Genomic DNA, 14,882 nt, shown 5'->3' on the forward strand with positions numbered 1-14,882 from the left:
CAGAGAGCAACAGACCTACAAATGTAATTCAATCATAACACATTACTCACTTGACTTTTGAAATATAGATGGCAGCACTGAAAAATCTAACACAACACCTACATACGCACTCAAGACTGTTAGGTATGCACACACACAGTTACACTTCCGGCAGAATTCACTAGGTAGTAAATCGCCCATAGATGGTGATAGACCTGAGTTGTGCTCGGTTTGCAAGAAAAGACCCCGAAGATTAATTTTTTTTTTGAAATATTCAAACATGTTTTGCATTTTTGTTACTCCAACAATGTATTATAAATACAAATGTCAGCAAATCTTTATTTTTTCAGATTTTCAATTTTTAATGATTCTTTTTTGTGAAGGAATTATTGGTTTCGTTCAAATTGTCAAAATTTATGCAATAAATCACACTTTTCTCTTGCAAATTATCTTAAACCCCCCCCCCCCCGAAAGCTCAACTTTAAGTGCTGCCGCCCTATGACAAAAGCCTCTCCAAGTACCTATTCAGGATATTTCTAACTCAAAACTTCACATTCCTTTAAGTCAGGGTCAAACTCCCTGAGGCCAAGAGAAAATATACTACAGAGAGAAAAAGCAACCCACTCATTTCTAGCGCCAGGGTCTGATAAGGCTGTAATGGAATTGGTTGCTTGTTTCGATTTCTGAACAATTTTACATAAATCCAGCAAGATCAGTTGCCAGATGATGCACTATTTCTAGGACGCAAACTGATCCTCTCAGTCTGTAAATAACTTCAAATATGCATATGCCTAGGCTGACCATATTTCCTCGAGAGAAATACGGGAAAATACGGGACATCGCCAATAATCGCCATAAATGTAGCCAAAACTTGTCGAAAAACAAGTTGCCAAATATTGCTGAAATTACGGGAAAAACAAAATATGGCGGGGAAATGAAGCATTACTGCAAATTGCAGTGGATTGAAATGACTTCCACGAAATAAAACGTTCACCAAGACAAATGTGGGAGATTAATATTCTTATTTATAGTTGTCATTATCGTAATATAATTTATGAGTTGAAATTAACTTCAATCTTTGACTTCAATAAAGAATAAAAATTCAAGCAGGCTTCGCGTAGAAAAACGGGAAAAGCCTGGACACGTTGACAAAAAGTCGGGACGGCCGGAAAAATAGAAAATACCGGGACTGTCTCGGGCAATACGGGACGTATGGTCACAATAAACATGCCCGTCCAAAAAAAAAAAAAAAAAGTATTTCTACCATCTATTCTGACTCTTGAGTTTAGTCTGATTGAAATTGCATACTGAATTAATAGTCACTGATCTATGTTCGCAGATCTCTGAAAGAAAAGGAGACTTTGATACAGAACATGCGGAGAAGCCAACAAGCTGGCGGTGGTGCTTCGACCTTACCCATGCCACTCAGAAAGAGCGAACCCGACCCCAGCAAAGACGCCAAAGGTCAAGTAAGTACAACTTACACTTGTATCTCGATGCCTGATTGCCGAATGACTAGATGCTGCATACGTAATACTCTGGTCGCCATTAACATGCTTTCATTCACTCAATACGTTTCATATATAGGCGATTCAAAACTCAACGTACAAACTTTTAGGGGAGGTAGAAAACACAAAACAGAATCCCATAGGAATGTATGACCGCAAACCCCAACCTGATCAGCTGGAGGATAAACGAAGACGAAGAAATGACAAGCTCAGAATGGGTAGAAAATCTCTTTATTTAGCGATACTTTACACAAGGACAGTACGTGTACACGTTAAGCTCCACAAGTACTCAAAGTTCGTACCATCCACAGTTATGCGCGTTTGAGGGCGCTGTTATCCGCGAAATGCAGGAAACTTTTGAATGGGTTCCACAATCAATGCGTCGCCGTTGTGAAGCGAGCAAAACTGTGGATGGTAAGCGCTTTGAGCACTAACTTGTTGAGGTCTAACACTTTGAGCACTTGTGGAACTTAACGTGTACACGTACTGTCCTCGTGCAAAGTATCGCTAAATAAAGAGCTTTTCCATTCATTATTGGCTTGTCATTTCTGCATCTTCGTTTATCCTCCAGCCGATCGGGTTAGGGTTTCCGGTCATATATTCCTATGTGATTCTGTTTTGTGTTTTTGTGTTTCCCACCTCCCCTAAAAGTTTGCACGTTGAGTTTTGAATCACCCTGTATACCGGTTGCATGGATAACAGGGCGTATAACATTTTACTGGTGAACCGTTGATGCTAGAGGCACACTTTCAATTGGAAAAAGTATCCAAGTAACGCATAGTACTCAGATACGTCACTCATGTTACAAGGGGTTTCATATTTATTAATATAAAAAAAAATTAACTTTGTATGCAGTCCCCGTGCTCCTTAAAACGCAATTAAGAAGTTGTTGCCCCCGTCTCTCGTGATGGCAAAAATTTTTTTTCCATGTTTCTAAGTTCAATATTCACTGAGATATTCAAATTGGAAAAACGGAGGCAAAAACAACGTTAAATGATGCGGATAAAGTGATTTTTTCGCATTTTTAGGGCCGTTTTTTCCCCAATTTTCCTCCGTTTTTCAAATTCGAATGTTTCAGTGAATATTGCGCTTTTTTTTTCGCCTTTACCTCGTTGGGCATTTTGCCTGTTGTGGCGTTGTATTTGTATTTTTCCCGCGTTAACACGCCCCACGTGACGTCTTGCTATCTTTCTTGCTCGTAGTAACCAATCGCTGCTTGCTAATTCCTCTTTTGTTACTAAGAATGTAAGGATTGTAATTATCCTCCCCGAGCATGTCGAGCAATGGATTTGTCTAGCCCTGCTGGGAATAAAGGCCCGTTTACACGAGGCAAGTGCTTTAGTTTTGCAACTTAATTTTAAGTTGCCCAGTACGATACAATGTATGCAGACGATAAGGTTCGTTTACACGGCTTTAGTTGGCAAGTGCGCAAGTGATTTAGTTGGTAAGTGAATTCGAACGGTTCTATTTTTTCCGGTTAAGTAGACATATGCGCATGCGCCAGTGGGCGTGACCTGCCGCGCTGGAGGGGTCATTTTGCTCTCTCACGGAGGGGTTTATTTTGATCTCAAGCGTGAAACTGTTCATGCTCCGTCGTCTCCTGAAGTTTCGCTAGAATTCCGCGGAAATATTGGATGGTGAGGTGGCCAGAGGACACAACCTTCAAGGTTGTTGAAAAATATCTTCGCCATGAATGTTTGTTGAACTATAGAAATGAAAATTACCTTAAGAAACAAGCTAAAAATTATTCGATGTTGGAAAAAGCTATGGAATATTCTGTCGGCGTGATGTCAGGAGTTGAAAAAAATTGAAGATTCAAAAATATATATCGGGTGTGGCGGATTTATACGTATATTAAAAACTGGACGGGGTGGGGGGGTTTCGAATATTTCTCTCGTCCAGAACGAATTTGCTGCCATCTGTTGTAAAAATACATGATCAAATGTTTAACATAAAGATATCATCTCTATAGATTGAATTAAAAAATAATAATAATTTCGAAAATTTGGAAATAATTTTTATGTTTAATGAATTTTTATTATTTAATTTTTAACCCTTAGAAATTCCTATGAATGCCAAGAATCTTCTCTCGTATTTTCGGCTTACATAATTCATAATTTATCTCCTCTTTAACTTCGATTAAAATATCATATAATCGATATTTACAACTTAGAGGAAAAATAAAGAAATCTTATATTTCTTCTCGATGACTTACATAAGTTTATAACATGTTGTGTATTCTTTTTTCCCCTCTAGTGAAAGTGAATAAATTTATATTGTTTAAAAAATATCATATAATGTGGCTCTGATCGCAGTATTCGTAAGTTCTACCTGATCATCCTCATCCATCGTTACGAAAGCTATGAGCTTTAAAAAAAGCACCTCTCTAAATGCCAGATAAATAAAAAATTATTACTATTATACTCCCGCGCGTTGTGCGTCTGTCTCTCTCCGTGGATTTGAGTAGACTGAAGCGCGCATGCGCTAACTGCGCTCACCTCCGTAAAAATTATCCAATGAACGTCTACTTACCACTTATCGTGTGGACACTTTCAAGAAGAATCGTTAAGTTAAAATTAAGTTACCAACTAAAGCACTTGTCTCGTGTAAACGGGCCTTTATGCATAAATCGACAGTAAAAGTGATATTCTTCCTTTGGTATTTATCAATGTTCACCAACGACGCTTGGGTATTATGAATAATTTCCGATGAAAGTGATAAATTTAGGAAAATTTATCAATCTTACCAAAATGGTCGGTGATTACGCATAATATCCGGCGGTTATTATGCTTTTTATCGCACATTCACTAGCTATAACACGTACATAATTTTCTTTTTTTTTTTTGCAGGGAGCTGGACCTGCCAGTTTCTTCTCCAGCTTCTTTTGACGAGACCACTCGTGGCACGAAGAGATCACCATCATCAAGAAACAAAATATGAGATGAAATTCAACAATTGAAAAAAAAAAAAAACAACTTACCGCCATTTATTTTTTCCGCACGTCGAACAATTTTTTTTAACGTCTTTGATTGGCTGATTGAAAAAAGTCGATCGATATGTCTGTCCTTACGTGTGTCAAAATCATTTCTGGACAGGAAAGTAAATAAAAATTCAGTAGACGAGTGTCCGTACCATCGTATCCATTATAACGTACTCTCTCTCCAGACACGTCCTTCTTTCCTTCCTTAGGTGTTTTTTGTCGAAGCTCTTTTCTCCAGGTTTACCATTTACACCTAGCTTAAATGACAATACAAAAGAGAGGAGAAGCAGAAAGTTTTTTTAAACACTTACATGTAATGATCGATGTGTTATGTGTTGAGTGTGTGTGTGTGTGTGTGTATATATAAATATGGTTATTTTTCCCCGTGCCTTTTGTGTAATTCGAGAGTAAAACGCAACGCATAACGAGGATTAATTAGCGTGGTGTATGCCTTTATGCTTCATATGTTGTCATACATGTGTCGCTTTTATGTGCCTCATTTGGAAGATCCTGCGTATGTGTGTGTGTGTGTGTCACCGCTTCGTCACCAAAAGCGATGACATATATAAAAACTGTGCTACTAGTGACGTCACACCGCAATGTCCGCGAGTTTATGGTGTTAAATCTTGGAGATGAGTGGATGTAATAATCGTCAGTTAGATATTTGCAATTGAATCTCGATCGAACTAACTCTATCTTTCTCTTGCTCTCTCTCTCTCTCTCTCCGTATATAATATTCTCTACGTACCTAAATACATTACTACTACTACTATTATGAATTTATCTCTTCCCATTATACACCAATTTCCATGTTTACTAAAGAAACTGATCGATGAAGTTTGATTTCGATTCAAGGCCTGGTTCGTTGAAGTCCATCTTTGGGGTCGTTTTACATGTTCAAGTTCCTGTCTGATGTCTATTAGAGAGGTAAGTCATTGCTGAAACATATGCACATTTAATGAAATTACATCCTAAGCAATGAGATAATTGATGGCTGCATCAAAATGTTAACATCGGTTTCATAGGAATACATTTTATAATTGGAACTGAATAGTCACATTGTGCAGGGTGTCCCATAAATTCGTAAATAGTTTACAAATTCATAAAAATTGGAGGAATTGGTATACTTAAATGGGTTTTCAAAGAAGTTATTCTCACGAAGGAGGATTGGTTTGGTACAGAGACAAAATAGCTAAATTTTTTTTGTCCATGATGATCAGGGAAACCAGTCCGGCAGGAGTGATTTCACCCGAACTTTTCTTAAATCTTTTCTGTGTCCGGAATGTTCGTAAAGCTTCATTTGGCGATTCATGACTGAGATAGAAAAACTTCACCATTCTTACGTAAGTGCCAGTAACAGGAAGACTCAGAAATATCAGTAAATCGGGTTCTAGTAGTATACTCTGCATTTTTTATAGGACACAAATTTGCATAATTCCAGTGATTCGCTTTCATGCAATGCCCTCTATCGACAAAATATTTGAACTACTATATTTTCTGCCCCAAAAAAAAAATCCTACTTTGTGAGAATAGCTTTTTCGCAAACCGCATTCAATTTTTATTACTCGCAAACCAATTGCTTCAATTTTTATGATTTTTGAAACTATTTACGAATTTACAGGACACTGAGAAAGCAAAAATCGTCAAATCAAATCTCGTTTAAAAACGTTTAGTTACGATGTTAAATCAAATATAGCAGTAATTTGCTAACACCTGAACGATGTTGTGGAGTTATTTACTGTGTGCAGTACACCTTGAGACCAAAGTCCTAAGTATAGTCATTTATGATTGCCTTGCGATTTGGCTGGTGAGTTCGGAAAATTTCCATGAAAAAGTGGAGAAAATGTTTTCAAATATTTATCTCATCTTCATATATTTTCAAAGAAAAAGAAATGGTCCTCATTTAGGTTTGAAAATGGTCTGAATGCAGTGGAATGTCTTCCCAGTGTTTTAGTTGCAGTCAAACAACACATCACGGATTAAAATAAGTTACACAGAGTGTGAGACATAATTATAAGATCACCTTCATTTTTAAAAGGAAAACTCACCGTAGCTTAAAAATCAACTATTTCTATTGATAGATTTGAATGTATACAGAAAATGTAAAAGCACAGAAAGAAAAAGGAACAGCATGGCCTCCATATTTGTTTTTTATCTTTTTCTCAGCCACCACGCTGGGCATTTCGCCCGTTGTGGCGTTGTATTTGTAGGCCTATAAAAAATTCAGATTGAAAATCAAGATAAAATTTTTTGGAAATTTTATTCCTGAGAAATATTTATCGGAACCCACTGGACATGAACAGTTGATTATTATCAAAAATTTGTAAACGAACCTGTTGTTATTAAAACCTTATTGCAATCACGTCAATGCGAAAGATAGATCGATCTACCTGCTTTTTCGAATAAAAAACGGGACGTATCACCAGAACACGATAAGATTTCATTTCATGACTGAGGTGACCGTTTCACCCGTATATTACGGGAAATTCCAGTATTTTTACGCATTTTTTGGCCATTCTAAATTTCTTATGGAAAATATCCCGTTTTTCCTGTATTTCAAACAAGACACTCTCTCTCTCTCTCTCTCACACACACACAGCTGAGTTTTCCATTTTTTACAAAAATCAAGGACGAAGGTTACTTTAATAATATTATTTTTATAAATTATATTGTGTGATAATAGTAATTAATCCTTAAATAATTACTATTCGTCTTACATATTTGTTATGTTCAATGTTTCTTTCGTAAAATACATTTTAATTCACGTGTCAATTTTTTCCCATGTTTGATAATATGAATCGGTAATGTCCCGCATTTTTCGTCTATGAAATATGGTCAGCTTAAAATGAAGGAAACTTCTGAATGTTAATTGAAGTAGACCAAAAATTTTTTTTAGTGGGAACTACATGGAAATTCATTGTTTGCCAATTTCAGAGGCGAATTTATGGTTTTGCCTCCCTTCTCCCATTCTAGTCTAGTTTTCTTAACCACTGTTAAAATTTACCAACCTAGACCAGGGGTTCTCAATCTTTTCCCACCTGTGGTGCCTCTTTTCCTTATTCAATGCTTATCCGCGAGCTCCGCCTGCTCCCCAGAGCTGTTTAACAAAGAATATTTTCGAAAAACCTTTTAAGGGTCACCGCTCCACAACGACTCTGACAAAGGGTTGGAGGTGCATCAGGGTGCCGCGGTGCACAGTTTGGGAGCCCCTGCCAAGAGCGGAGCGGGGGGGGACCTGGTGGTCTGGTCCCCCCCGAAATGTGAGAAAATGAGAGAAAAAAGGAAAAAGCCAAATCTATTGTTCTATCACTTTGGTCCCCCCCCCCGAACGAAATTTCTGGCTACGCCCCTGGTCCCCGCCCTAGACAATAGCCCTCTTGTGGTCTCCGCTCCCTGTAAATATGCATCTGTTTCTGAGTCAATCTTTTGGACACTTACATGCACACCTTACATCAATCCTTTGAGTCACTAACGGACCTATCCCTCTCTAGATCACTCTCTTGGTGATCCACTGGCCTGGTCCCTTCTCACTTTAAGTGTCTTTTGGTCGCTAACTGAGATGGCCCTTCATCCTTTAGATTACTCTTCAGGCCAGTTACATGCTTGCACACTTTCTTGGTCACTGCTTTGGCCGCTTACCGACCTGGTATCTCATTGTATACGTCACTCTTTTAGCACTCACTAACCTGATCTCTCGATTTGTATATCACTCCCATGTTCAAACATTATCAAGGTTTTCTTTTGAGCACTCACATCCCTTCATACTTCCTTCGTCGCTCTTTCGGCCGTCCACCAATCCGTTCTTTCCCTCTCTAGGTCTCTCACATGCTTGCGAACTCTCCTTTGGTCTCTCGCATGCTTGCGAACTCGTTAGGTCACGCCTTTGATCTTCCGCATGTTTGCAAACTCTATAGGTCACTCTGTTGGTCACTAACAGACATTGTCTTTTACATTGTAGGTTACTCTTTAGGCCATACACTTTCTTGCCCATTTTCTTAGTCTTTCTTTTGGACGTTTACCGACCTGGTATCTAACTCTCTGTCACTCTGTTAGTGCTCACTGACTTGGTCACTTTCTTTCTTCTTCTCCAGGTCACTCCCCCAAGCTCAAACACTGTAGATTTTTCTTCTAGCTACTCACATATCTGCACACTTCCTTGGTCACTCTTTTGGCCGCTCACCGACATATTCCTTCACTCTTTATACCACTTCTTTGGTGTCTCGCCATGCTTGCAAATTCCCTAGGTCACTCCTTTGGTCTCCCACATGCATGAAAACTCCCTAGGTCACTCGTTTCGTCACTCACTGACCAAGTCCCTCCGCAAAGGCGTATTTATTGGTTTTACCGCCTTGTGGGCTATAAAAATTTTACTACCCTTCTCACATCCTACCAATTTTTATGAACACTGATTCCTCAAATTTACCGCCCCTCCGAACTTTCCACACCGGGCTATGGCCCGCTAAACCCCACTTCCTGCCCCATGATCTTACATCCTGAAGCAGGGCCCGTAGGTTGGAATCTTCGGTGGTCCTCCAAGGCCAGACTTTTCACGTGCCCTCCTATAGTGAATTTATAACATGAAAAAATAAAAAAAAATGACTATAATAGAATCGTCCCGGGCCGAAGGGCAAGAGCCCTGTCAGCCCCACTCTTGTAGAGACCATGCTCCCCCCCCCCCCCCCGTAAATACGCCTCCGGTCAAGTTACACATGCAGCGAAACTTACTAATACTATTGTTTCTTCTTTTTTGCAGGACATTATATCCAAGAAAGAGAACCAATTTACATGAATGGCTATTCGTTAGCAAAACAGTGACTATACAATTTCATTACATTGTAACAACATGAAACTATGATTGGAAAAAAAAATATTTAAAAAAACACTATAATCGTAAGAAAATATCGGCGCGTGAATGTGTTTAAGCTTCGTGTACGTACGAACAGATGTTAAAAAAAAAAAATTATATTAATTAATGTTAAAAAGGACACAAAACTGTAGATGAACCGAAACCCGACATGTTCATTCCACATTGTGTAAGTTGATGGATGTGTGCCATTATATGTATAAGTTTACATCAATGGAATGCTTTGGATATGCAATAACAAGGGAGGAAAAAAGGCGTGTGCTTAACGCATGCGCACGAGCATGTGAGGTATATAGATATTCGTTTTAAATTTATATATAAATTTCACGCGGAGAAAAACTGTGGTGCAATAGTGTAAATTATAATGTAAAGTATATAAAAGTAAAAAAATATTCATGATCATATCATCAATTAAATAATGTATACATATATTAATCCTCTTGTAATTAAATTAATTTATTTATTAATAAATACACTGCCACACTGTAGATGTAGGTATCATGTAAATTGCTGTATATTATGTGTTCTGTTTCTGTCTCGGCCGCATGTCTTTTTTTTAAACATGATGTGGTGGTGGGGGGGGGGAAGAATATTTCGTTATGAAATAGTATCTTTCAAAATGTCGGATGGTCCTCGAAAATTGATCGGAGATGAAAGTTTAGGTCAGGGGGTGGCCAACGTTTGTCCAATGAATATTATTCTCGGTGCGCGTGCCACTTAACGGAATTTAAGACCATACGTCTCCCTTTTTTAAAGGGACACGAGCATTCTTTCCGTTTCTGCAAAATACTGTTCGGCTATCGTCTTGTTTTCGTGAAAATGTTCAGTTTGTCACTCTTTTGAGTACTAAATTGTTTTTATTGTTCCGGATAATTCCTCTCACTCACAAGTCCTGGAAATGAGCAGAGGATGAAACAAGATGCAGGACGGTGTCGCAGATTTGTTCCTATCTATTTACAGGTATTTACAAGCAGAGATCTTGACGGAACGTGACCTACAGATAAAACTCGATCTAGAAATAACATGTTGTCTTCCCGATACAATTTCACAACTTCATAGTTACGGAAAAGCGGCACCACATGTATATAGAGGCAAAAGTACCTTTTTAGAATAATCTCCATCATTCGAGTGACATCTTTACGCTTCTGGTTTGGCATCATCATGTAGCTAATTCACAGCCGTCGCCAAACGTGAGAAGTTTGTCGTAAATTTTGAGAGGGGATTCCAAAAAAATGCGCTACTGATCATTTTCAGGTGACAAATGACATAAATGATAAATAATCACTATTTACGTAAGTTTCGTAATATTATTTTTGAGTCATAAATTTGATTATCGCAATCCAGATTGTGTATGTGCTCGTGCTCGTATCGGTATAAGTTCATCTTACCTTCACCATGTTGGGAATAGACACTGCAACCTGAGGAGTCAGGGTGCTTGGGCACGCCCCCCAGTAAACATTGCAAGATGGGTTAACCTTCCCCCATTCCACCAAGAATTTATGGACGTGCAATGTAATTGTATTATACAATGCATGGCTCCATGCGGGCGATCCTGAATCTCTTACACAGGGAGACATCCAGTAACTAACTATGCCCAAAGATGAAAAACCGAACAGTAGTGTGCATTGAATAAAACGCCGTCACGTAATTGTTATTTTAAGAGCGTGCCTACCATACTAAATGTAGGCTTGGCAGCTTACCATGCCATCATCTCATAAGAAAAGGGTTGTTTAAAAGTTGAAGAAAGAATTTCTTTGATTGAAAAATGGAATAGAATTTCTTCAATTTTTGAAAAGCGTTGGCATGCCACTACTGATACCATGGCATGCCGCGGGTTGGCCACCCCTGGTTTAGGCCATTATGATTTCACCATTTTTTTAACTGGCTGTTCCTTGTATGTATGTATTCTCACGACTTTTCATTGCGTCGTACATGGCCCCACATCAGTGGGGCTGACAAGGTCTCTAGCCTGAGGCCCAGTGGCTATTCTTATCATTTCTTGTTTTTTATCACGCTATAAATTCCCTTTAAAGGGGCCCATGAAAAATCTGCTCTAGAGCCCACTAAAGATCATAGCCTAGAGGGCCCCTGCTGCAGGCTCTGGAGACCATGGTGACGTGCATGTAGGGTTTACCTGAACACCCATTTCTTTGTTGAATCCTGTTTCATATATCTCTATCCGATCATTTTGAACATTTTATGACTCAAAACGATGGTCACTAAGAAAGTTCTTTTGCAGCTCTCCATTAGATGGAAGGCTATTATGATCATTATGGGCCATGTTTTGAGAGTACCTTGCAATTTTCGCGACTTTCTAAGTTCCATAATTGAAGAGGAAATGGATTTCACTCGAGTCCAAGTGAAGTTAATATCTACTTTATCATCCCTTGAAGGCTATATGCGTTGGGTTTTGTCTTTTTCCCCGAACAGGAAATGACCCTTTAGCGTAAAGGCCTGTATAATTAAGGAAGAAGGAAGTGAAGTCAATTGAGTAAAAAATATTATTTCAGTTCCACTTTTTTTTCCACGATGAAGTTAAACCCGAAAAGTAACGAAAATTCAGTAAAAAGCTTTTTTTGGTGAACAAGTAAAAGCTTTTCTGAAACTTTCAGAGTAACAATTTGTAACTGTTATCATTGATTTCAATATGGGCATTTTTCTTTCTAGCGTATCAGAACATGTCGGAACGTGTTGTGTGAGTGTATGAATATGCGTGGCTCTAACGTATTTATGTTGTTAGAGCTGTGCTTGTTTCGTGTTCTGCTGGTGTTGCAACTGGCTTCCATATTTTAAAGTGAAGATGGCAAATGCTTGAATTTTCATGGTGCGTAAGTATCATGCAGAAGGTAGAGGAGAATCTAGAGGCTGTTGGGAGGGGGGTGATTTTGCAAATCATTACAAAACAAAAAAAATTGTCACAGCATGGGGTGACCATATGTCTCGTATTTTATATCGTATTTTCCATGACTCCCGGTTTTAAACGTTTTTTAGGTCGACGTTTCCTTGAATTTATTATTTAATTTGTTGTTGCAATATTGTCTCTCAGAAGTTCTGAAAATTTTATGAATTATTGCATTTCGTTCGGGGAGGGGAGTTGTCACCCCTATCACTCCTCCCCGCTAGATCCACCCCTGGCTGAAGGTCTTCTGTCTGTGGAACCCAACTTTTACCAATATTCATCAATGTTCCCCGTTTAAAGCGTTTTCCCATTTACAAAGTTTTTCATAATGGTTTTTTTTGGAAAACGTTACAAGCGGGGTCCGCTGCATGTATAAAATAGAGAAACCAAATCGCAGTCTGTGTGTGTGTGTGTCTACAATTTTTCTGAAGGCGATGCCACTATATGCTTCGTATATCATAGGACAGCGTTTCTCAAAGTGTGCGTCGCGGTGAGCTGGGGATATTGATTTTGTGAGCCTATTTATGCTTTGATGTGATTCTTTTATATGGGAAAATATCTATCGCACGAACTATTCTGGAGAGCCGCAGGTGAGCCATGAATTGTGCAAGAGAGTCACGGGTGGAAAAAGATTTGATTGATTGATTGATTTGATTTTGATTGATTGAAAAGATTTGATTGATTGGGTGGCAAAAGATTTCTCCCATTGTCAGAGAACAAATCTCATGATTGATATTAAAGAAACATTTTTTTCCATTGACGGTTGCACTTACCTTTTTCGAACGCCGAATATGAAAGGCAGATGGAAGCACCACTAAAACATGAAACAAGAATAACTGAGATAACTCAAATAACGTTAGGACTACACTTACACTCAAAAGCTTACACTGCACTCCTGAGCAGTGCGCTGGGAACCTTAGGGGCTCCACGGAGCTCAGGTTGAGAACCTCTCAACTAGATGATGCTGGAGTGCTTTTTCCCGAGCCTCAGTGAGTGAAGTTCGATCAATCCAGCTTGTTCTTCTTGAGCGGTGTTCATCAAGGGCTTATACCAATTTTTCTACTCGTTCTATGAGGTTATGCATAGTCAAGTTTCGCCCTGAAGTCTATTTGTGACACTTGTGTTGAGTTACATCTAGTGTTCACCACACTAAACTTTTATCCAGCTCCGCTGCTTCTGTTTCTAAAACATTATGAGTGCTGTTCTTCAGATCAGTGTTCCACAATCTGGATATTCTTAGGGAAGCCATGATAGGTGGCCATGAGAGCCACGGGGAGTTTTGTGAATAATTTAGAAAGGTTGAGAAACACTGCTGTGAACCACTCGCTCACAATAGTCTTTGTTCCTGTCATTGCGCAAGTGCATGGAATGAGAAGTTGCTTTGAGGCAAGTGTGTGTAAATGACAAACTTTTCGTCAGCACATGTCGAGTCTGACAGCTTCAGAGAAGCAATTCTCCCACTGAAGGGCTGCCCGTACCATTTCCGAAACATTTGTGCCGGTACATTCCTCGTAATGGTTCTTCAACGGAGAATCTTTATTGATCAAGAGAACTGATACCGGCATCCATGGCCTCCAACAAGGGTGGTTGACAGGACTCCGGGACGATTTTGACCATTGTTTTCTTTTCACGCAAATTCACTATAGAGGAGGATCCATGAAAAGTCTGGTTTGGGGGCCCGCGCAACATCCCAGCCTAGGGGGACCATCCCGACATCCGCCACAATGCCCCCCCCCCCACACACCCCCATCATGATTATCTCTTTATTCAGTCCCGGATGTAATAATAATAATAATTATTATTATTATTATGTACAGCAATACCTGGATATATGAATGTAAATGAAGATGTGTTTATACATGTTGCTATCCGTATATCATTCCTCCATAGACGTAATTAACGCACGCGGGAGTATAAACTGATTAGCATTGGATATAATTATAGCCTGAATGAATGTAAAAGTACTCGTAGAACTTAATAATAATAATAATCATTAATTATAGAATAGACCATGTTGTTGTTATTGATGATAAGTAAATAATAATAATAATTATCGATTGTTGAAATTTGAATTGTTTTTTTGTTTTTTTTTTTGCAATTGGTTTGAATCAAAAGTTTTCTATGTTTTAGATATTACATATATTTGTTGTTTTTCATTTTTAAATTCGATTTTATAGAAGTTTTAATTTTTCATATCGTGTGTGTGTATGTATGTATGTGTGTGTGTGTATTGCGTGTATTACAAAAAAAAAATTGTATTTGCGATAATTGAGTATGATGGTGAAATACAGAGAGCCTTCGACGTTCCAATTCAAAATGTCATTTCAAATACACACAAGAAAAAAATACTTGTAAATATTTTGTCATGGGAACATTGCGTTATGTCAGTGGAGACTTTGCAGCATTTAAGATATAAATATTATATATTACATATATAATATATATATATATATATATGTACTATATTTAATTATTAATAAAGTCTGAACTGTTTATTTACACGTTGTGCGCGCGTGTATTTATTTTCATTGCAAGTAGGCTACTGTATGCAAGGGCGTAGCGAGGGGGGGGGGGACTTGGGGGTCTGGTCCCCCCCCCCCCGCGAAATGTGAGAAAATGACCGAAAAAAGGGAAAAAGACGGCCAAATCCAT

The 14,882-nt window shown here is 38.5% G+C and overlaps 1 protein-coding gene across 1 annotated transcript in view; it reads left to right on the forward strand.

The window, feature by feature from the left end:
* The window catches only part of brp (ELKS/RAB6-interacting/CAST family member bruchpilot), a 127,297-nt gene extending 112,663 nt beyond the window's left edge, over positions 1–14,634 (forward strand). Inside the window, exons 10-12 of the mRNA XM_089234950.1 lie at positions 1,319–1,448; positions 4,337–5,394; positions 9,221–14,634. Coding sequence (XP_089091076.1) covers positions 1,319–1,448; positions 4,337–4,375 — 169 coding nt within the window. The 3' untranslated portion in view covers positions 4,376–5,394; positions 9,221–14,634. The remainder of the gene's footprint in view (positions 1–1,318; positions 1,449–4,336; positions 5,395–9,220) is intronic.
* The last annotated feature ends 248 nt before the right edge of the window (positions 14,635–14,882 follow it).

Source organism: Pholcus phalangioides, unplaced genomic scaffold, assembly GCF_987345545.1.
Source record: "Pholcus phalangioides strain wild (caught in Gottingen) unplaced genomic scaffold, Ppha-v1.0 ptg000008l_1, whole genome shotgun sequence".
NCBI classification, from domain to species: domain Eukaryota; kingdom Metazoa; phylum Arthropoda; class Arachnida; order Araneae; family Pholcidae; genus Pholcus; species Pholcus phalangioides.